Source organism: Hydra vulgaris, chromosome 02, assembly GCF_038396675.1.
Source record: "Hydra vulgaris chromosome 02, alternate assembly HydraT2T_AEP".
Taxonomy (NCBI): Eukaryota; Metazoa; Cnidaria; class Hydrozoa; order Anthoathecata; family Hydridae; genus Hydra; species Hydra vulgaris.
In genome coordinates this window covers 72146348-72172554 of record NC_088921.1, presented here as the reverse complement: position 1 = coordinate 72172554, position 26207 = coordinate 72146348, and the positions used below count along the sequence as shown (strand labels likewise).

Sequence of the window (26207 nt, the reverse complement as noted above, 5' to 3'; positions counted from 1 at the left end):
TTATCAAACTTATATTTTTATTTACAAATATTGTAATAAACTTTAATAATATTTATTACACTTTAATAAAATTAATTTTTCAATGATATTAATTTTCAAATGGCAGTTGTGAGCGACCTAAAATGCACAATTAGCAACCCAACTGTCTATAACCATCAGAGGTTCTAAGTTATGGAACACTTTAGAGGGCTAAAAAATCTTTTTTGCCGAGGTAAACTGTTTATGATGCAGGAAGGCTTTGCTTATAGATGTTTGTTTAGAGAGCGATGTTGATGGAGTTGAAGTTGAAGACAGGAAGAGGTTAAAAGATATCCTAATCGTGCCTTAAGTAAACAAATTCAAATTGAAACAATATTAAATTAGAGTGCCAGGATTTACATTCACAGAGTACATGCAACTTATTATTGTCTGTATTATTTCAATAAAATTTAAAGAAATATAAGTATTACGTTCCACATAAGTTCATCCCTCAACATGGCTTCTTCCCCAAAGAACTCTTTGAAATATTGCTTGCAATTTTTCTTTGTAATTAAACAACTTTTCTCTAATGAAAAAACACAATTATTTTAAAAGAGAGCACAAAATGACAGAATTATTGCATCTAAACGAAGCTCCAAAAATAATGTTTTAATGGCTACTGATTTATATATTAAAAAGCACTTATTCAATAAGATTAGTAAATTATTTATCAGGTAAGGTTTGAGTCATAGCAATAAGCTTATGAATGAAAACCAACTTGCTTGCTTCGATCCGCCTTTTCAAAATACCTTCTTACAAAAATGCCTTGCTTGAATGCTAAACTTCTTTTGTTAAATTTTTTTATCTCAGGCTTCTGGGTTAAAGAGATAGAGGCTTTGTTTGCCTAATGATTTTTCGATTTTTGATTTTTGAAAACAATAAACGGGAAAAAAACTATAGGAAATGTTTCTACAGCAACGTACTTTTTGCTGTTATTTGCACTAAATTTTTTAACAAACAAGTCCCTTTTTTTTTTAATTGGGCAAACATCATAATATTGATAGGTTGCAGAAAATTAGTAGTATTTGGAGGAAAAAAGATAAATATGTATTTTTAAATCTGCCAGCTCTTTTACAAGATGATAAATCATTTTGATATATGTTTGTCTGACCAGAAAAAAAAAATCAAAAACTGAGTTAGTTGTCATTTATTAAAATAAAGTATTCAAAAATATCAAAAGAAAATAAAGTGTAAAAAAAAAATATTTTAAACAAATAAACACTTAAAGAGTAAATACTTAAAATTAACACTTAAAAAACTAAAAAAAAATTCGAACGTCGATAATAAGTCGCTACTAACTTTTATACTCCTTTTTTTCGTCAAAAATAACGAAAAAAATTTTTTTTTTTTCTTGTAGACGTTTTTGTGTTCGCATATAAAGAAAAGATAAAGGCTATCATTTTACAGAGTACTTTGGCAATTTAGTGTTAGTTCAGCATATTTCTCAGTGAAAAAACGTCGGCGACTGGAGTGGCCGTCGAGTACTGGGTGGTTTACCATAAATTGCTTTAAAATGTTATGAAGTAATTGTATTTTTTTAATGGTTGTAAGACACACTTGCTAATGAAAGCACGTCAAAATTTAGAGTTGGGTTTAGGGTTTGTATATGGTGGTAAGACAAACATTGTCTTTTTTTTCCCCGATCAAATATATATATTTTATTATATATAAGACGGCATTCTGTTTTTACTGAGGAAATAAATAGTTAAATAAAAAAAACAGCGACAGTAGAGTGAGAAGTTTGAGTTTCGTATTAATTGAAAAATAAGCTAGCAACTGACCGGGTAAAAAAACCAATTACTTTTAACTCAGTAATTTCTCAGCTTTACGCAAATAAGTTTTATAGCAATTTTGATCAAATTTTTATTAACGTAAATTAAATCACGTAATTAGAAAGCTGAGCATTTACTCCAAAAATGCTGAGTAGAAGCAATTGTTTTTTTTTTAGTAAATCTGTCTAATAGAATGAAAAGTTTGAAACCTGTATTGATTGGAATAAATTTAGCTATACCAAGGCCTACTTTATTTATATGGACGGATATTTCGCATTTTGAAAAAAAGGCCAGTTTACTCCAAAAGTGCTTTTTAAGAAGCAGCTTTGGAAGTTTAAAAAGATGGTTAACAAATGTTGCGTTGTAAAATGTCGTTCAAAAATCATAATTATGGTGAAGTATCTACAGTAGTATTTTCTTTTCCAAAAAATGAAGGGTGAAAAAAAAATGCATTAAGTTTTTAAATAGAAAAGATTTGATACCTACTAACTCTTCCGTTATATGCGTAAAACATTTTAAAAAAAAATATTATTAGAAAGGTAACATGAATCAACGTTTTAGATTAATAAAAAAAACTAAATATTTATTTTGTAAAAGCATGCTTTATAATTTTTCAACCTACATTAAATCACAAGCCGAACAATTTTCATCGGTATTGACTGAATTATTTTAACTTAATTATATGAAAAAACCTTTTTATTTAGCTAATATAATAAAGTGTTTACTAATATTATAATATACTTCTATGCAGTCATACCAACCTTTGTGTAAAGAATTGCGTTTACGATCATTATCATTATTTAAAAAAATAACTCCTGGTCATATTGATGGTCTTAGTTTTGTAAATTTTTAAAATTAGAAGGTAAGATATCTCAAGACGTTTGCTTGTTTTTTGATAAAATGTACTTGCAAAAATGTGAGGAGTATTTTGCTGGAGAGATGGTTGGTATAAATAAGTCTGGAGAATGTATAAGGAAATAGTTTGTTTTATGATAGTTTGCCTGAAACAAAAATTCCATACATAAACGTCTCCTCAAAAAACAATCAATGCTAAATGGTTGAAAGAAGAAAGTTTTTAATGTTTTCGTATTTTAACCTAATTTGAATTTAATGTTAGAGTTATTGTGTTTGACAACCATTCCTCTAATGTTTCTTATTTTAAAAAAATCCTTTGTGCATTGAATCAACAAGCCGAAGGTTTGTTTTTTATTTACAATCTTAAAAAATATACCTTTGTTTTAATGTTGTACATCTTAATAAAAACATCAGAAATAATAATATATCAAATTGCAAAAGATTTTTATTTTCAGATTTTAAACTTAATGGATTTAATGATCCTATAACACTACTAGACATTTTTTTACTTTTCACTTTATATAAGAGGTTTGGAATGAAAATAATGTTCTTTGGATGGCCCTGAAGACCAAATGCATAGCCAAATTTGTCAGGGTCAAACTTTTTTTTGGTAAACTAGACATACCGGTTTTCTCATTTTTGTAATAAAACTACGCAATGTTGTTAGGGCATATAAGTGTATAATTGACAAAAGACAAACTAAACAGGATTGTAAATCAGCCAGCAGAAGTCAGCCATCATTCTCTCATCGTCGCGCTCCTGGTAGCGATGCTCAATAGTTGAAATCGTTTGGTGGAAACGTTTTCCATACTCGTCTGTAATGTTTCTCTCAAAATGCTTGGGGAAAAATTCCAAATGCTATGCAAAAAGTGAATCTTTGGGGACATGTGCACATTCATTTCGTTGAAGGCTGATAACAGTTCTGAGATGATGTCTTTATAGCCGTCCGACCGGTGCTTGCCTGAATAAATCAGTGCAAAGAAGCAATTCTTTAATAGAATACAAGTATTACGTACTTAATTCCTAAAACTTTTAGATACTTACCCAGAAAGTTCTCCACACAGTCTTTCAAAGCCTTCCATGCTCTGAGTTCAATCGGGGACAATGTATTTTACGTAACCTCCTTGCATACCTGTCAGCAGACATAAAACTTTCAAATCCGAGCAAACTCTCCACTGAAATGTGTCATAAGAACAAGCTGCAAAATAGATTTCATAGTTTTATAAGATTCTTTTTCTGTAATTGATATTGGATATGCGTTTTCATTATGCAAAAGGACCGTCTTTACACTTCTTGTGCTACCATCGAAAAACAACCACCAGTCACTCTCCACTTGTGTATAGATACCCATCTTCATCAACAAATCAGAAATATCACAACAAAATACAAAGTTATTGTATTCACTTCTCTTAAAAATTGGCACGTAAGCTGTGTCTCTTGTCTTATAAACAGACGTTCTCATTTACTTAGCAAGGACACCGAACTCTCTTAGCATTTAACCAGCCAAACACGCATCCTGTTTGGACAGGCCAAGTCTCCTAACAAACAAGTCCAACTGTCTCTCGCTGATAGACTTCGGCTCGTCTTTAGGCAGCCAATCATCATCATCTTCAATGCTCTTCTTCATGTTCGGCACATCATCATCACTCAAAACAACATTTAGAAGATCAGAAGAAAACACTCATTTTGTTTTAAATGTCAGATTTCAAAGGGACCTTATAAAAAGGAGATTTGGACAATATAGACAAATGAGCGGTTGAAGATTTTTAATGGGTTTAAAAGTCACTTTTTCTGAAAAAATATTAAAAACCAAAGTATAGTTGAAGAAAGAATAAACTTTGATGATTTGAAAAACTATCTTCTTGATATTGATAAAGCTCATTGTACTCCAGAAATCATTACACTTGCACCAGAGAGTAGGTTAGTAGGTACTTATATTGCTGAGTATATAGCGAAGAAACTTAAAAAACGTTTTGGTACAAGTTGTAAAGATTTTTTATGTTGTGTCAATATTAATGAAAGCAATCCTCATTATACTTATTTAAAAATAATTTCTAGGGCTGGTCTCACTATTCCTTTACAATCACTTTTGGATTATGTTTGCATATCCTTTGCTACGATTGGATTATGTTTGCATATCCTTGGCAACGATTGATAACTCTTATAACAAAATAAAGAAATTTAATTTACATGCACGACAAGCTCCAGAATATTTGTTAAATCACTTTTATGACTATTTTCAGACTTTTTCCTGTCCCATGCATGAAAAAACTGGGATAAAACTTGCTAGAAGAATTGTTACCGACATTTTTCTTAATAACAAAAAAATTATCTGTACCAGCGAAGTAGCTGTTGCTCATGTAAAATCTTTTTAAATAAGAAAATTTGAGAAAATTTAATAAACTATATATAATATATTTATTTTATTTTTTGATGAAAAAAGAAATATATTGAAATATTTTTTATGACTGTTCTTGTTTCTTACATTGTTTTTACTAATTCTATATTTTAAAATAAAGACTCTTTTTATTTATTTATTTTTTAATAAATGCTCCTTTAATATCTAAATTTACGAATATGTATACTACTATTGTGGGCTTTTTAAATTTAGAAAGTAAAGCAATATAAATAGAAGTAGTTGAGACAAAAAAAGACGTAAATTTGTCTTTTTTTACTAAATCCCTTGTTTTATGCCAAAAATTTAAAGCACAAAAAATTTAGGAAAATTTATCACTATTCGTTATAAAACCACTTTATAAAGACTTGAGTATAGCCTTACGAAATCATTCATTATCATCTTAAATAATTTTGCTGTGCCAAGCCTAGGTTTGTAAAAAGTTCCACATTTAGCAAGGGCCAGGGCCCCGGTCACCTAATACAGTTGAGTCAAGATAATCCAATGTTAATCATCCCGGAAATAACGTAACAGGTTTACATTTGCGTGAGCCAATTAGATAAAAGAGGTAGTGCTTGGCTTATTAACATATATTTTGTTTTTACCCTAAAAACTTTGTTGTGCGGCCTCTCATAGGAAAGATCCAGCATCTTTCTTGTTAGCAAATAACATCTGCTATTCCTAGGACATGGGATATTATGGATCAGAATTTAATTTTCCTAGCCTTTACTTAGAGAAATGAAACCTACAATGCTTCATGAAATTGGGAAGGTTGTTCTAGAATTCAGAAAAATCTTCCCTAGGTTAAATAAACCAGTTACCAGTGTAATGGATAATTAGAATGATGCTAATTCTAACCTATTTTATAACTTGACCCGGCCAATGTATTACTGGAGCCTGTTACATATTACTGGAACAAATAATTTGGAAACACTATTTTAGTCTATAATTGAATTGTTTAAAAAATAATTCTTTTTTTTATTACGAAAACTTATCATTTCTTTATCTTTTTTACATATGCTTACATTAAGAACAATTCCCTTTAGAATAATTCTGAATATTTTTAATCGATTTTAAACCTTCGGAGCTTCGCACATTAGTAATCTAGCAGCTACACCTATTAATACACACACGACAAGAACCAATAACATTTTTACATAGTTGTAAAACAGCAATACATCAAGTGCCTCAAATTTAATTTTTTTGTAACACTTCTCATTTATTTTTAAATAAAAAATTTTTAAATGAAAAGTTCTTAAAAAAAACATTCATAGACAAAAAAATGTCACAAAAGTTCTTTTTTCACAATAACAGCTAAATTTATACATTCTTTTGCAAAATTAATCACATTATTACTTGCTAACATAGCAGCAAAAACTGCCTCAGTTATACATTTGTTTTCTGACTTTAATTTTAATTCCAATACAAATACAATAAGTTATTATAAAACAATTTATACTATTATAGGCGTTTACTTCAACTGAGGAACTGAATATCTCTTCAAAGTACACAAGTATTCGTTTGTTCACAGCAGGAAGGTATTACACAAACGTAGCAACAAGAGAGATTTCAACATCTAATATTTTGCAACAATGGACTCTACCATCAAGAGGTAAAAACTCATGTGTTTCAACTTATAAAATAAATTTTTTTTAAATAAAATGAGACACAATAGGCCGGGTGAATAAAAAAAACCAATTGCTTTTACTCAGTAATTGGTTAGTTTTACGTGATTAAAAACTTCAGGATTTTTTCACAAATTTTCATTCACGTAAAGTTAAGCAACTTACTCAGTAATTGCTCAGTAAATGCTGAATAAAAACTTAAGCAAAAATGCTGAAATTTTATTCACGTAAAGCTGACCAATTACTAAATAAAGCAAATGCTTTTTTTGATCACCCGGCCTAATATATAAGTTAAATTTTTTCACGAAAAACTTTTTTGTTTTAAACAAAACGTTTTTTCAATGATTTATTTAAGATTATTTTAAGATTAGTTTTTTTTTATTTTTTTTTTATTTTTACCTGTTATGTTTACCTGTTACTTTTAAATGATAGCATGTGAATTGTTTTTTGTTTGTTAGGTTGTTTTTGAACCAAAGTAAATTTTTGTTTCTAATGTCATAGTTTTCAAGTTTAGTTAGCAGTATATCATGGTTTACTATATTAAAGGCTTTAGACTGATCAATAAAAACTCCTAATGTAAAATAATCGTTGTTTAGAGCTTCAGATATTTCGTTGACTAGATCGACTACGGCGTGTTCAGTTGAATGCATTTTTTTGAAACCGGATTGTTTTTTATACAGCATATCTTTCTTTGTTAAATAGTCGTAGAGTCTATTGTACATTATGCTCTGAAGTATTTTAGAGAAACAAGGCAAGATAAAAATTGGTCTATAGTTTGAAATCAAATCAAATATATTTTTTAAATCAAATATATTTCGAAATAAGTTATAACATTTCAAGGAAATTTACAATAGTACAACTACTAATACAAGTATCTCCTCCTTTAAAATTAGGTGTAGTTCGGCTAGTTTTTAAATTATCAGAAACATTACCCAATTTTAAAGTAAGTATAAAGATATGAAATAACGGTGGCTCAACGACATCAAATACAGATTTTACAATATTGACGCTAATTTTATTAAAACCTGCGCTTTTAGTTTGTTTAAGGCTGTTAAAAGCATCTCGCAATTTGCAAAGATTAATTTTCATAGATTAATTTTCCATTTATTAGAAGTTTTTCTGATAGAATATTTTTTATAATTTTGTTTTTTCGTATTATTTCATAAATAACATGCCATGTTTTTTGGTTGTTTTTGTTTGTATTTTCTAATAATTTCTAATAATAACTTTTTTTTTTTTATAAAAAGATTTTTATAATTTTTGTATACTTTCTCATTTTTATACGTTTTCTTTTTTAGAAATTTATCATACATTTTTTGCTTAGTTTTGAGGATCTAAGTAGATTTACGGACATCCACGGAGTTATAAGAGACTTAGTTTTAAAGACAAACTTTTTTTTCGGAAATACTTATTCGTATAACTTGCAAAACTATTTAAGAAATAAATCGTATGTACTATTAACCTCTTGCGACTCTTGAATAAGATCCTAAATGACGTTATTTTTTAAAAGATTTTTAACTTTTTGTAAGGAGTTTTTATTGATCAGTTGCCAATAGATAACCGTTTTAGACGGGTATCTGCTTAGATTATGGAATTAGAAACTAAGAAAGGGGGAAAATGACCAGAGAGGTCACTCTTGATTATACCAATATGAAGTTGGTCGTCAGAAAAGTTATTCGTTATAATTTTATCAAAAATGTTTATGGAGGAGTTTTTGGTTACTCTTATCGGCATGTTTATTGTTGGAATAAGGTTGATTAATTAAGGTTAAGTAGAGAAATTTAATAAATGTTTAACATTTTTGTTTGATGTATGATTTAATAATTTAATGTTTATTCCCCCGCAATGCAAACATGCTTCCGCGTTTTGTTTACTCTGGTTAAGAATGTTTTAAAATGATTTTTAAACTTTTTAAAATTACGAGATGGTTTTCTATATATGTTATTAATTAACTATGCCTTTTTTTGTTTTGCTAATTAATTCAATGCATTACGACTTACAATCTGTTTCATTCACGCAAAGATCATTAAGTAAAACAATGTTAATAGAATTGTAAACATAAATACTCACGCCTCCACCTGTTTTAAATTCTCGCGGTTGAAAAATTGAAACCTAGTTTTATAGTTGAAATTGTGAATTTGTTTCATCACTTTTGCACGAAGTTTTCGTAATTCAAATTATTTTAAAAGCGTATTTAAGTTCATCTAATAATATTTTAAAATTTTTGAAAATTTTTAAGACTTCTTATATTAATGTTCAGAATTTAGAACTTAATTTTATCTAATTAAAGAAGTTGTGCACATTCTGCAATTGTGTAGTGTTATTTTCTAAATTTTTTGATTTAATTAATTAGTTTTTTAATTAATTGGTTTTATTAACTAAATAATTAGTTATTAATTATTTTAATTAATGTTCGTTTCATTATCAAAAAAGCCATAGCTTTGATCAAAAAGTATAGTAATGAAGTTTCCCTCCATTTTGGATAAATATGATAAAATAAGAAAATAAAAGTTGAAAAAAAGAAAAAGGTAAATAACCTGAAGTTAGGTAAATAACCTGAAGTTAGGTAAATAACCTGAAGTTAGGTAAATAACCTGAAGTTAGGTAAATAAGCTGAAGTTAAAATGCTTAGAAAATTTTTTGTATTTTTGTATTGCTTGCTTTAGGTTTCCAGTCCCAGATAATCAATTTGTCGTAAAAGATTACCGCATATTTACCTGACTCTCGTTCTTGTTTTATTTATTCTTTAAATCTTAATCTATGAAAATGTTTTTGCCTTTTAGTTGGTAAAATTTTTTTATAATTTCTACTTTATCTTTTTAGTCTAGTAATTTTAACACGGTTGTTCGATTCTTTCTACCATTTTTTTACCAACTCAATTAGCTCGTTCAGTGTTAATTTTTTTTATCAAAGCCAAAACGCCAAAGATTTCGTTCTCACTTTCCTTTATACCATCTATTCTTAAATTATTTCTGCGGGTTAGGGGTTAGAGTTAGGGTTAGGGTTAACCGTGACCATTACCATAACCTTAACCCTGACAGATTTAGAAGGTCAAATCTTTTATTAACTGCACCGGTAATCTTTTCCGCATCAAGTATTGAGTCTGACACAACTATCTGCAGGTAAATTGTTTGTAACAAAATCGTTAGTTCAAAATGCTAGTAACTTACTTAATCCAATTACTTTTCTTCAAAATTCATTTTTTATCAAAAAATTACAAAACTATGATACTAATTAGCTAGTCGACAATTTATTTTTTCGACAAATTATTATAGTTTATTTTTCACATTTTATGGCCTTTTGTTACTGTCTGTAACTTTTTCACCTTATTTCCAGTATGAGATAAAGCAGATGTTAAAAATATAATAGTGAACTTTATTGCTTCTACAACATATTAAATCAAAGCTTAAAAGGTTCTTATGTGCAAAAAAGCTTAACATTGTTTTTCCAATTTATACATAACTTTAAGTTCATATAAAAGAAAACCTTCATACGTAAAAATAAAAAATTGAATGTAAACAAAAAAATAAAAAAATAAAAACAACAACCTTGTAGTTCTAAGATTTTTCTGACATTCGTTTGGCAACATTTGCCACCAACTTCAATAAACACTCTTCTCAGGAATGAAAAACGATTTAAATATTATTATTTTGTCTAAAATTTATATACTGGCATAACTTCAGTTTCAAATTTAGTTAATTATTTCCTTGTCGTACTTTGATAAGAAACCTGATGTCATACTGAAAAAATAAGCTGTGAAAGCTTTAGTATATACATTGACTGAATAGCTAAGGAGAATATGAAAGGGATTACGGCTTTTTTATCTTCTCTTTTTTTAGTAAAAACCTTTTGGATTTAAATTAGCATTTTGAACCATATTTTACTCACTTTTTAGGTTTATTAGGTTTTACATAGTAAGTGTATATATATTAGAGTGATAAAAAAAATCAAAGTGCTTGAAATTGGACTTTCAAACCCTTATTGCGTTCCTTTTATCTAAAAATAAACTGTGCAAAATATTATAAAGATAATTTTATATCTAGAAGTTATTTAGTGCAATTGCTACCATCAGATTCTTAAATCTGATAAATTAAAGTTCAAAATTAAATCTCAACGGAGAATAAAAACAAATGATTTTTTTCTTTGTTTTAATTTTTTTCTAAAACAAAGTTTTAAATATTTTCTTTAAATTTGCGTTATTATGTAATTTTAATCAATTTTATTCAGGTTGTTCACTTGTTTTTACTTGTTGATTTTTACTTGTTTTAAGTAATGAGTTCACAATTGGGGACTTTCGCTTATCTGGAATTCGACATTGATGCTCTACTACGGTTTGTAAAACATATTGCAATTAGATTTTATTTTTCGTCAAGAATTTTGGGAAATCTAAAAACAAGTTTCATTCCTTTCTCGGCTGTTTATTCACAATATTCATAGAATTAACAATTTTATGTAGTTCCTGGTATTTGGTTATGTATGCTCCATATATCTGGACAATGTTCCGCCAAAAGAGTCCAATTTATTCCAAGCACTTCAAGTGTATATTTTGATCTCTTTGTTACAAAGTCATCTAAGTTAAGCTTACAATTGTATCCATTAATCCATTATATTGAAGCATTAACTTATTTTGGTTGGTTTTCAAAGTGCTTTCAACGTTTTTCTTTAGTTTGGTTATCAAAATATTTGCTAAAAAAAAGAGTGACTCACAAGGTCTTCAGTTTAATACCATAAATGTCTTGTTGTGCACTTGTTTGATGCTGGCATATCCGAGACAATATCTTCAGCCCAGTTTCACCTACATAATATTTGCCACAAGAGCATTCTTATTTGTAAACACCGGGATAGGAACTAACTGGTAGTGTAGATTTATTTTCAGATCTTTTTGGAATCATTAAGAAATGTTGATTTTCCTTGAGATCTTTTTCGTTGTTAGCACTTTCTTTCGTAGACTTTACTAGTTTTTCCAGACTTTTCCTCTCATAGCCGTTTTCTACAAATTCATCAATAAGGAACGACAACGCATCATCAATGTTATTTATTGTTCACAAACGTAGTGCTCTGTGGACAAAACCAATAAAGACACTACTGATAATTTTAGGTTATGGCATGTGTTCATTTTAATTTGAACGTGTGTGATGTATTTCAAAACTATATGTACCGGTTTCATTGTTGATAACTGAAACATAGATATAGCTTAATGTATTTGTTAAGACGACAGATTCCATTGTGTATTGAATACTTTTGTGTTGTTTAATAAGTAGATCTAAAAACTTCTGCGCATTTTCTTCTACCTGGAACCTTGAATGAATATCATTGACATAACTTTTAAATGATTTCACATGGATGTTATTGTTAAGCACCAATGAAAAAGCATTGCTTTTATGATATTGTAAAAAACAATCATCAACTACCATCATAAGAGCTAACCCAATTGGTCTGGAGTTGAAACTCTACATAGTTATCAAAATAAACCTACACTACCAGTTAGTTCCTATTCCGGTGTTTACAAATTAGAGTGCTCTTGTGGCAAATGTTATGTAGGTGAAACTGGACTAATGATATCATCTGGGATATGCCAGCATCAAACAAGTGTACAACAAGGTAAAGGGGAAAATTCAGCTGTATATTCTAAAATTTGCCAAGGAAGTTTTCACTGCAATGGTCGCAATACCTTAAAAATAGAAATAAATAGTTTTAATAGGAAAGTTAGGGAAGCGTTGGAGATACAACATAACGAAAGCACTTTTCGCGACAATGGTCTTAACCGGGATGGTGGCGATTATGTAACGACGTCATTTTGGAAACCTGTTTAAACTATTACGTCACAAAAAACATTCTTAAAAAACTCTTAAAAAGAAGCTCTTACAAAGAGCATTGTTTCTTAAATTTAAACGGTTGTGTATAATAACCGGTTTTATTTTTTATAACGGTTTTCAAGATACTTGATAACGAGGGTATCAATATTCCCTCGAAATATCATATAAATAAATATATTTTTAACGAATAGAATCTAATCCATAAAATGAAATTTTGTTTTAAAATATTTATACAAATAAAATCTATTGGAGATGTCAACATTTAAAAAATATATAAATATTTATTTATTTTTATTATGTTTTAAATTTTTTAAATTATTTGCAATGATTTCACTTTCCTCACGATTCATATTATTTCTTCAAAAATATTAGTACTTTGCAAACTTGGGTGAAATTAGGGTATTTTTTGTTTGTAGTAAATCCCTTTTTTACTGCAGTATGAAGTAGGCGTAAATTGTGGGGTTAAGCATAAATGAAGATGATATTTATCTGACTGGATAAACTAGATAATGGCGCTGAGCCTCTTTGAAACGCCGGTTATAATAAACCCGATTCTGAGGAGAAGTTTATTACCACCACTACATAAATAATGATTACACAAAAGCAATATTGTTTTTTCTTTCTTTTATACCTCTATGCATATGTATATTTGTTTTAAAGTAACTTATGTGTACAGTTTTCGATAAACTGAAACGATAAATTTACTGTTAACTATGATTGTATATAAACTTTTTCTACATAAAAACAAATCAGTGTTTATTCTGAACATCTGTTTGTCTTTCTTTATTTTTATTACTTATCCTCTTTTATTTAACAAGTTTATCAATGGATATGTTTCATATTTCTCTGTGGGATTTTATTACTCAGTCAAGTTCAAGCACCACAGATTACCTGCATCAAGTGTAACAAAAAAACAAAAAAAAACATCAGGTGGATGAAATGGACTTTGTATCTTCAAAAAATCCGAATTTGCTTCCACTTTTGACTAATTTTAAAGCAGAAATTGTTATTAAGTTATTAAGTTAACTATTTCAAAATATTGCGTTCCATCATAAAATTGTTCAAACCATAAAACCATGTGAATAATATAAATTTTATAACAATTGTGTAAAATAGAAATTACTGGAAGTAGTTGATTAGTTCCTAATACACAATATTAGTTACATAATACGCAGATATTTACATAATACACATTCTTGGTGTAAATTTTCTAGCTCAGGCTCAGAACCCAGAGGTCCGAGGTTTGAAGAGGTCCCGAGGAGGTTTGAAGAGGTTCGAGGTTTGACGATAGCTCTAGCTCAATTAGTAACATTGGTAAGTAAGCAGGCGTAAACTTCCAAGTTTAATGCTCTTCCGAGGTGCTTTGTGATAAAACCGTAAAGACTTCTGGGTGTACCTTAGTAATTACAAAAAAAAGTTAATGTTGTTGCGTTTTCTTCAGGCATAAAAAGAACTTTTATATGTATCTTATTTTTTATTTGTAAACAGAGTTAAAAACAAATTAAAAATGCTTAAATTTGATTTAACTAGGATCTTTTTTTTTGTGTGCGTGTTTTTTGTTTTCGGTATCCCAAGAAGACCTAAGGGTCTTGTCACAGAGCACAGCGGAAGAGTATTTAGCTAGGAAGTTCACGCCTCCTACCAAACCGACGGCGCAAAATATGCCCAGAGCTCTTTTTGAACAATAGATCTCTTGCATTTAATACAAACGCTCTAACCACTGCACCGCAGCAGCTGTGGTTTAATAATATAGTTTTCAGTCTGTTTGTTTTTTTAGTTATCTTTATGTTATTAGTTAATTATACTATATAAGAAGTTTATGTTGTAAAATTAAAGAAAAGTTTAGTATGAGTTCAAAAAATCTAGCTCAAATAAAAAAGTATATATGTTTTGATTTTTTTAAAGCGTTATTACTATATATAGTTATAGTAATAGTGATGCTTGTGAATTTCAAAAATTTGTGATAAAACATATAGTGGCATATTAAAATCCTAATCTAATATTATAATCTTAGGTTTTAATAGAATGAGGAATAACTTAATATTATTAAGTTATGTTGTAGTAGCCTGTGACTCATTTTTATTGATAAAAAAATACTTTGTTTAATTTTTACAGATAGTGTGGCAACTTTTTCTGCAGTTTGCTGGATGTATGGTAGGAGACTGTACGATATCTATAAAGTGCCAATCGGGTTAATCTCGTCTAACCAAGGAGGATCTTGTATAGAGTCTTGGTCATCTCCTCAAACTCTTAAAGTTTGCAATGCGACATCTAAGTATAATAAGACATACAATGTAACATTCATCAATACAAAGTTTAGTTTTTAACTTTTTTTTAAATTGAATATATATTTTATACTTTTAAATAGATATCCCATAACATTCAACAACGACAATGTGTTATGGAATGCTATGATTTCTCCATTTCTAAAAACTACAATTTACGGAGTGATATGGTATCAAGGAGAACAAAACGCTATAAACCCTGAGGGTTACAATTGCACTTTTCCTGCAATGGTTAATGGTTGGCGAAAGGAATGGAGCGACGGAACAGGGGGACAAACAAATATGAAATTTCCTTTTGGATTTGTACAGGTAAATTGTTGATTTAAATAGTTTTTACATATTTTCAACAAACTTTCTTAAATTTTTGAAATTAACAGTAATTCAAAATTTATATGACAGACAATTATATTTTAGCTTGCATCATTCAACGACAACACAATACCTGGGTTCCCAACACTTCGTTGGCTTCAAACTGCCGGGTATGGTTATGTACCAAACAAACAACAAGAAAATACTTTTATGGCAGTTACCATGGATTTGGCTGATAATAATTCACCTTATGGAAGTATTCACCCAAGAGATAAAGCAGATGTTGCAGAAAGGTTAGTCTTAGCAGTAAGGGCAGTTGTCTTTAAAGAAAATGTCCATTGGACCGGACCAATATTTAGTAAAGCAGCTATTTGTTTACCTTTTGGGATGAAGTCAACAACGATAAAAAATATTGTTGTATACTACAAAGTAGAATCAGTAGAAGCACAAGGCATTATGATTGCCAGTTTGGATGGATTTGAGGTTGTTTTTATTATTACAAAATTGATTTATGTTAATTTATGTAGGATTAGATAATGTAAAAATTATGCATTATTTTTTATCGCTTCAGATTTTAAAACTTTTATTTTATTGATTTTGTTAATATAATCTTATATATCTTGTTTTATGTGTAACTATTGGCTTTTTTTATGTTTAAAATTTACAAATAGTTTGGACAATTAATAACAACTATGTGGGGCATTTATTAGCCAAAAACATTGGGCAAATATTGGGGAGCGCAAATTGGGCCTTTATTTGACAAATATTGGCAAATTACTGGATAAATCATGGCTCCAATATTGGGCTATTAATTGCTTTAAATGGCTAATTATTGCCCGATATTGCATCATTGGTACATAAACGACATCACTTGCTTGCTGGGGTGGCATGACACACTAATTTAGAGTATGATTACGCAACTCAAAAACATGGATTGAAAAGGCAAAAACAAATTTGAAACATCAAAGTTTTTTCTTTTAAGTAGCTTTTGATTTAACTAAAAGTTTATCTTTTAAAAATCATCTTCTTGTAAAATAAAAACTTGACCGGGGTAAGAAAAATCCAAACGGTTACCTTGGCTGTAGCATAGAGAATTTACCATGTGCTTGTTATAAAACACTCTTTAGCACGTGCCTATTATAAGGTTAATAGTATTATTTGTTTTATAAATATCACATACAAGCTAAGAAAAATTATATATGTACGGCTGATATCATATATTACAAACTGAACACAAACTTATAAAGCCAAAATATGTTTCAATAGAATGACTTTAATTTTTTTGTCATTACTATCCCAGAGTTTCTAAAATTGGTAACAAATAAGATATTGGTTATATATATATATATAGATATATATATATATATATATATATATATATATATATATATATATATATATATATATATATATATATATATATATATATATATATATATATATATATTAGTAGAAAAACACTTAACTAAATTTTTTTCCATTTGACACTGTGTTTCATCAACAAAGATTCATCAGAAAAATTTTCAAGATTTTCTGCCATGATTTATCCAGTAATTTGTATATAAATATATATATAGGAATAAATATATATATATATATAAATATATATATATATATATATTTAAACAACTTTAAAAAGTATTCTACACAATAGAGTGCTCAATGTTCTTAAAAGAACAGAGCAATTATATTAGTAGTAGAAAGTCACTTAACAAAAATTTTTTTCCATTTAACACTGTGTTTCATCATCAAAGATTCATCAGTAATTCATTTATGATTAATCTTTGCTGATGAAACACATTGTTAAATGGAAAAAAATTTTTGTTAAGTGATTTTCTACTACTAATATATATATATATATATATATATATATATATATATATATATATATATATATATATATATATATATATATATATATATATATATATATATATATATATATATATATATATATATATATATATATATATATATATATATATATATTATGCCTATATATATATTTATGCCTATATATATATATAGGCAAAAATATATATATATATATATATATATATATATATATATATATATTTATGCCTATATATATATATATATATATATATATATATATATATATATATATATATATATATATATAATATATATATATATATATATATATATATATATATATATATATATATATATATATATATATATATATATATATATATATATATATATATATATATATATTAGGGTGTTTCATATTTTATCATTTTTCGAAATCGAACTTGCGAATCAATTTATAAATTGACTATTTGTATAAAAAAAAGTTTGAGCAAAAAAAAAAAAAAAAATTTAATTTTTAGGGTCCCCGCCAGTTCGATTTTTGGCCAAAAATGATGGGTGTTTTAAAGGCCTGGCGGGGACCTTAAAATTTATCTAAATTTTTTTTTTATTCTTTTAAATGTTATATGTTGGATTGAATATTAATCACATAAATGGAGCATGTTGAAAAAATTAAGAAATTAGTCTACAGAATCTTTTAAAATTGGTGAAAAATCCAAATTTTCCATCTTAAAAATCTATTTTATCACTCAATCGCGTATAAAAAACATTTTTGATTTTCTAATAAACTGTTTCCAGGCGCGGAAAAATCAATAACCTAGATTTTTTTAATAATGGTGTCAAATGAGGTATATACAGGTCTAAAAAAAAATTTCTTTTATCCTTCGAGGTAACCTAACCCTTACGCTAACCTTAATAGCCTAATAACAATTGTTTATTTTAGTTATTTTTATAATAAAAAAGACTTAATGAACTTACTGCAGCATTGTTAAAAGTGGTATTGTTGTTATTAGTTTTATTGCCTCAAGATTAGAAAGTATATGGTTGCTTTTCAACTTTAAATGATTTTCTTGGTATTGTTGCAAAGTTTTTTTTGGTTTTGTAAAAAATAAAAAATAAAAAAGAATGATATGTTTAAGTATAATTAAATAAAAAATACATATTTACAAATCAATATTACATCATTAAATAAAAGTCATCATTTAAAAACTATATTATCTATTTTGCAATTGCTTGATATGCTAATTGCAAATCTTCTTTAGTCTTTGCCTTGTTAAGGTTTTCTCTCCTTTGGTGAATAGCTAGCAGTAAATCCTGACGATCGTCTTCATTGTGAACGTTATTTACAAAGTCTGATACAACTTTAATAGATCTTTCAGAAACGTCGTTAACCACTGCAAGGTTGGAAACAAACTGGGAAAAAATCTTAAACTGTTCAATATACTCCCATTAGTGGTGCCGGGCTGTTTAACCAAAGTTTATCATTTAGCTTAGTAAGGTTTAACAAACTAAATATGAACCAAGAGTTTTCTCCCACTAGTTGGGCAATACTTGGTGGTTTTTCTAGTTTAAAGTTAAGAGTTTTTAACAAATTTAATTTTTCGGAATGCCGAAAAAATTCAGGAACTGGTTTCGAAAAGACCATTTTTGCAACTTCTTCTCTCTCTGCAACAGAAATACCTTGGTCTAGAAGAGCCAGCGGAATTAAAGTTTCATCAAGGTACCATAAATGTGATTCCATTGAAACCACTGTGGCATCAATTCCATTTAAAATTGTTTCAGAATTCTGAACATATTGTTCTACGTAACCTCTATATTTTGTCATTTGCCAATAGGCTTTTGTATCTTGGTAAGGCGCAGCGTAAGTTAAAGAGGTTTTTAAAAACCAGACGGTATAAAAGATTGAGATAAACTCAGCAGTAGACTGCACTTCGTTCTTTTGATCGTCTGTCAATTCATAAGACAGTTGCAAACTCAATATCCGAATCTTGAGATAATAAATAGCTTTGGACATAAAACGTGCATGAGACACGCACCCTGGAGCTTGAATTTTAAAATCTCTTTCAGGGCATAAGTACATTAGGGTTAGTTTCAATAACTCCTTGTAGTCTCCTCTGGGAAAAGTGTTTTTTTTTAGAGCAATCTCGCAATATTTTACAGCATCGAGTTTATGGATTTCTAAGAAAGTGGTAGCAATAGATTGAATGTCATATTTTACAAACTTTGAAGAGTCAATGCTACTTTTAATGTCATTCCAGTTTAATTGGAACCGTTTAAACATTAGGTTTTCTGGAGATTTAGTTTTTCCACTGCACTGTCTTTCACAGAAGTGTTTTAGATGTAACTCATAAACATGCCTCCTGCAAGCCAGCTCTAGTAGAATTGAGTTTTGTTTATGACTAAACCTGACATTTGTACCAGAAAGTCTTCCTGTATTTGTAGCTGATTGTATCAAAACATAAACCTTTCACGTCATCACATATTCCATACTCATCCAGTATTTTAACTAAAGCATCGTATTGAGCTTGTTCAGTACCGCGATCAATTGCTGGAATGCCAAGGAGCTTCATTTTACCATCAATATTTACCGAGACCGCAAATCGATCTCTTTTTGATTTTATACCTTCTGTGATGTCTTCGATAATTTTTCCATCAAAATGTGCTATTATGGGAAAAGTAGCTTTAGCGGTAGCAATTTTTACATTTTTCTTATATTGTTCAGCATTTTCCCGAATAGATTTTTTTTGAGCTCGCCAAATAGTTGAATGAGACACTGAAAAATCAGCCACATTTCCGCCTGAACTTACGATTAAATCCGTACATACATGCACTAGATCTCTTGATGAAATATTTTTTGAGACTGATGTCATGGCAATATCTTTAACAAAACCTTTCCTTAACTCTTGTTTTGCGTTACTTGGGCCGGGTTGCGATAAATCAAAAGAAATATCTGATTCTGTACTCACGTCACTGATATCTGAGAGAAGCTCTAGATCTGTAGTTGATTCGTCTATTTGGGGTAACTGTTTAATATTACAACTTTTTAAAGGCTTCTTATCTTTATTTACCGTTTTATATCTCATGTCTTTGCTCCCCAAAGTCATTAGACGACTGGACGTTTGGTCTTTTAAAAATTGGATATCAACATAGTATGAAAGTTTATCAAGGCTCGTTTTTTTTAAGATTTCCTTAATATTATCTTTACCAATCCAAAATACCTGCTGCCCCTTCTTTTTGAATTCTTCCCTAGATTTCTCTGCTGCTTTAGAGTCTTTATTCTTACTTTTCTTTAATGTCTCCCAACTATCGATTAAACGAGTAATATTATTCCTGAAAAAATTAAGATAATACATTAAATAAAATAGAAATATTAACTTTAAGATGCACCTTATGTTTTGCATTATTAAGCTATAATCCACACGTAATAACAACTAAAAAAATTAGTTGCAGTGGTACTACAAAAAAACCTTAATCATCTACTAGCTTATTAAGTTTGAATGATTATACAAATTTATAATAACTATTTTATTATAAATTGAAATTATAAAACTTACCTTATAGATTTATCCGTTAATAATCCATCTTTATAACCTCCGTCTAACCATGGTTTTTTTACTGCAAAAAGAATACAGTTGTCAGGGCAATTGACAAGTCCGGAGCACTTTGCGAATTTATCGGGCCCATCAGTACAACCAATAAACCTTTTGGATGGAGTTAACTTGTTACTAGATCTTTTAAACTGAAAGTTAAGAATTAATTCTTTATTTGTTGCAAAAGTTATCTGAGTTAAGTTTTCTATCAGGCTTTCTTCTTCAAATAAATAAGCTCTAGCTTTTAGTCTCGTAATTTTAGCCATTTTGAATATTATTTAAAAAAATATTAAAGCACTTATTATTAGTAACGCAAATTTAGTTTAAATACTTTGTCTTTGCATTGGAAAGTAGTTGTTACATTTTAAATTATTATTTAAGTACCTTGGTATATACATTTTCTAAAAATATTTTCCGATCAAATTTCCGGATTTTCAATTTATTGCTCTCTAATGTTTATTAAGTAGGGGCCATTAAGGTTAGTGTCCGGGGCATGTTACTCCATGGATCCAATTATTATTTTTTTTAGACTTCATTTAACACTAATAAAAAAACTATTCAAATTATAGTTTTTTCCGGGTTTGGAAACAGTTTATTAGGGTATAAAAAAAGTTTTTTATACGCCACCGAGTAATAAAATAGGTTATTGTGAAAGAAAATTTGGATTTTTCACCAATTTCAAAATATTATGTAGACTAATTTCTTTATTTTTTCGACATGCTCCTTTTATGTTATAAACATTCAATCCAACATATAACATTTAAAAAAAAAAAGATAAATTTAGATAAATTTTAAGGTCCCCGCCAGGCGTTTAAAACACCCGACAATTTTGGCCCAAAATCGAACTGGCGGGGACCCTAAAAATTAATTTTTTTTTTTTTTTGCTCAAACTTATTTTTATACAAATAGTCAATTTATAAATTGATTCGCAAGTTCGATTTCAAAAATTGTTAAAATATGAAACACCCTAATATATATATATATATATATATATATATATATATATATATATATATATATATATATATATATATATATATATATATATATATATATATATATATATATATATATATATATATATATATATATATATATATATATATATATATATATATAGTCAAATTTCAATTATAGTCAATATAGTCAAATATATATATTTATATATATCTATAGATTATTAAAATTGGTAACAAATAAGATATTGGTTATATATATATATATATATATATATATATATATATATATATATATATATATAAATATATATATATATATATATATATATTTATATATATATATCTACATATATATATGTATATATCTATATATCTATATATATATACATATATATATATATATTTATATATATATATATATATATATATACATGTATGTATATATATATATATATATATATATATATATATGTATATATATATATATATATATATATATATATATATATATATATATATATATATATATATATATATATATATATATATAGTCAAACATATATATATATATATATATATATATATATATATATATATATATATATATACATATATATATATATATATATATATATATATATATATATATATTCATATAAATATATATATATATATACATATATGTATATATATATAGATTATTTCTATATATATATTATATATATATATATATATATATATAATATATATATATAATATATATATATATATAACATATATACAGAAATAATCTCTATATATATATGAATATATATATATATATATATATATATATATGTATATATATTTATATGAATATATATATATATATATATATATATATATATATATATATATATATATATATAGAAATATATATTATATATTTCTATATATATATATATATATATATATATATATATATATATATATATATATATATATATATTCATATAAATATATATATATATATATATATATATATATATATTAGATATATATATGCATATATATACATATATATATATATATATATATATATATATATATATATATATATATATATATATATATATATATATTCATATAAATATATATATATATAGATTATTTCTAATATATATATATTAGAGATATATATATATTATATATATTATATAAATGTATATAATATATCTTATATATATATGTATATTATATATATATATATATATCTAAATATAAATATATATATATATATATACATATATAGATATAGTCATAATTGACTATATATACATATATAGTCAATTGAAATTGACTATATATGTATATATAGTCAATTTCAATTGAAATTTTACCTTGTTAATTGGTTGTATTTATCCCCATCCCTTTACTCAAAATGAGTCTAGTTTATAAATCGATATGTCAATCAAATGCGTTAAGCCTCTAAATAATGGTGGAAATTTTACAAGTGTTCTAATTTTTGGTGATCTTAATCATAGTGATATCAGGTGGAGTGATTTGGGTGGCCAATGCAAGGATAGTAAGCAGTCGAATCAACTTTATTTGATATTATCAATGATTGTTACCTATGAAAATGTGTCGCCAAACCAACTTTTATTAATAATACGCTAGACCTAGTGCTTATGATAACCCTGATCGTATTTATATTTTTACAGTTGGTCCTCCACTTGGAAGTACTCAAAAAAATTGTTTTCACAATTCACTCTTATGGGATTACCCATTTCAGTCATCTTAAATGAGTAACTTATTTTTGAATAAATCAGGTGACGAAAGCTTTGAATTATTCAAAGAGGCATACATTATTTTGATCGAACAGCACATTTCTAAGATAATTGTGTTCTTTAGTTTGAAAAAAAGTATTCCAAAATAGTTTAATTCTTAGTTAACGCTGCGACTAAAGATAAATTAGACTATTTATGAAGTTACGCTGTGCTTTTTGTAAACTTAAAGACATTACTTGAGTCTTATACAACAAAAAAAATTGTCTGGTCAAAAAACTTGTGCCTGACGCAGTATTAAAGTTTGAGAGTAAAACTATCTTTGCTTGCAAGTCTTGCCCGAAAAGACTCTTCTCTTATGTAATCAGCCAAAGTCTTGTTAAAGTGACAATCGATATCTTTTTGACCACAATGGAACACAATTGTTTGATAAAAGGTCTATTGCAGACTGTCTAAATTACCAATTTTTTAGAGCATTTTTTTCACCTGTAACTTACTCTCGACCCTCAATATTTTTTATAATACAACTTTTCCAACCTTTTCAATGGATTCTCGTGCTTTTATCACTTTTTGTACACCTATGGTTCTGATATGTGTTCTCTTACCAATTAGCATAACAAGCAGAATGTTTTTTGGAGATGCAAATTAAGCATTCCGATAAATTACTGGGTCAATGACGTTGCCGTTAACTTGATTCAAGTATTTGGATGATTGAATTAAGTTGAAAAGATGCCCTGCTCTATCCTTAATTAAATTATGGATTTTGATGCGGAATCAAGAAGGTGCATAAACTCTGAGAACGAGCTCTACTATGGTATGTAAGATATTTGATGGTTCTGCGGTTGTCAACTATCGTGATATGTTTAGGGGGCATGGATTGTACCAATATCCCAATCTTCTGTTCAAGTCGACGTAGTACTCCATTATGAAACACTGTATTTACAACCGTTCCATCACACCCTAATACAAGAACATTGTATAAACCTTTACTCACTTCTTCTGTGATATAGTTGTATATTCCTTCAGCAATAGCTAGACTTGTTCCTGATGCTGGTGTAACAAAGTTAACGTAGCTAGATCCTAGTTCTTTTACCAAGAAATAGGGCTCCTCTATAATTTCACTTTGTTAGTATTATCTTTCTCTTTTTCTGTTAGCAATGATTTGTCCCGTCAGCCGTTGAAATAAAGACCTACTAAATGATCCTTATCAGTGTTTGAACTGTCACTTTTGAGTTCTTGTATGGTTCGACTCACGACTTGAATCAGTTTTAGTATTGAAGTATTTTTGAAGTATTTTTAGCTAAAGTTGTAGGTATTTAAAAAATAAAATTTTGTTATGACATCGTAATTCTGAACCTTGAAGTAAAGTTTTTCTGAAAGGCAAATTAGTATATTTACATAACTTATATAGATTGACACCATACATATCTTAAACTTTATACAGTTTTAGTCTAAAAAATCCTTTTTTTATAAAAAAAATATTTTAAAGTCGCACTTTTTACGATAAAGAGACACTTTTTAAGAAAAAAACAGACGGAAACATGTATGTAGGTATAAATTTAAATTTGTTAACATCTTATAAGTATATTTAGATAGAATAAAACGTATACTAATAGCATTTTTATTTTTTTCACATTTTGAAAGATCTGTAGTTATAGTTTAGGCAAAACAATATTTAAGGAAACCAATAAAGTACTTTGTTGTTTTAATAATGTATTTCAGTAAACATGTCAAAACTTTGAATCCGTTTACTCAATGTTCAGATCTTTGTAAAAATTTGACTAGTTGATTAAATCAAGATTTTGAGTGATTTTTATGTAATTACCACATCTATAATTCGGTCTTTTGGTTAGCGTTTTAGTTTTATAAGTATATGTGCTGATGTTATAGTTCCAACTCAGAGTTGAGTGAAGATGGTTAAGATTAGAAGAGATTAGAGGTAGACCAAAACTAGTTGAAAATATTCTTGTAGAACTTTCAGTGGTGACAAGAACTAGAGTGTTGCTTGCAAAAGTTGGTTCGTGCATGTGTTGTACCAGGAAGTTGTTGTTCATAAGATCAATGAATTCACGACTAACAAGTTTACCTCTGTGTATACACAGACCACCAAGATAAGTCCATTTAATGTCTGGATGATTGAAGTCTCCCACGATCAGTGCTCCAATGTATGTTTTTTTAACTAGATTGATGGCTGTTGTAATAGAATTATTGATATCGAGAGTAGTATTGTTATGCGTTTGGAAGTCGATAAGTTGAAATCTTTTAAGATAAAATAAGTAAATATTGTTTTGTTTAAGAAAAAGCAATAAAATATACACATTACAAATCGCTAAAAATGCATTAAAGTATGTGTCATCTTAAGCGTTATATTTTCTATCTTGATAAATATATGCTTTTAAACTTTAATTCTTTAGTTTCTGAGAAATAATTATTAGTTTAATATAATCTAACCTATTTTATAAACATATTAACAATATTTATTAAACGATGCTGTTCTACAGTATGTTTTGTAAAGAAATTTCTAAAAAATAAAGCATTTAAAATTCGACGCAATTTTGTCGCCTTTAAATATTTGACGACTTAATCAGCTTTTCGATACTTAAACTGTCGACTTAAACGGCACGCATGAATATTTATATATTTATATCTATATATATATATATATATATATATATATATATATATATATATATATATATATATATATATATATATATATATATATATATATATATCTATATATCTATATATATATATATATATATATATATATATATATATACATATATATATAATTAAATAATTAATTATTTATTAATAATATTATACATACTTTTACTCTCATAATTTTTATTATCATTGTTATTGTTATTATTATTATTAATAATATATTATTATTATAAAAATTTATTTATTATTGCTCAATAAAATTATTGCAATAAAAATTTATTTATTATTGCTCTGTTCTTTAAGAACATTGAGCA

At 27.2% G+C, this 26207-nt stretch overlaps 1 protein-coding gene across 1 annotated transcript in view; it reads left to right on the top strand.

Annotated features, from left to right (window-relative positions):
- The window catches only part of LOC100212614 (sialate O-acetylesterase), a 69450-nt gene that overhangs the window by 33304 nt on the left and 9939 nt on the right, over nt 1-26207 (top strand). Inside the window, exons 3-6 of the mRNA XM_065791869.1 lie at nt 6508-6652; nt 14597-14756; nt 14850-15075; nt 15181-15558. Coding sequence (XP_065647941.1) covers nt 6508-6652; nt 14597-14756; nt 14850-15075; nt 15181-15558 — 909 coding nt within the window. The remainder of the gene's footprint in view (nt 1-6507; nt 6653-14596; nt 14757-14849; nt 15076-15180; nt 15559-26207) is intronic.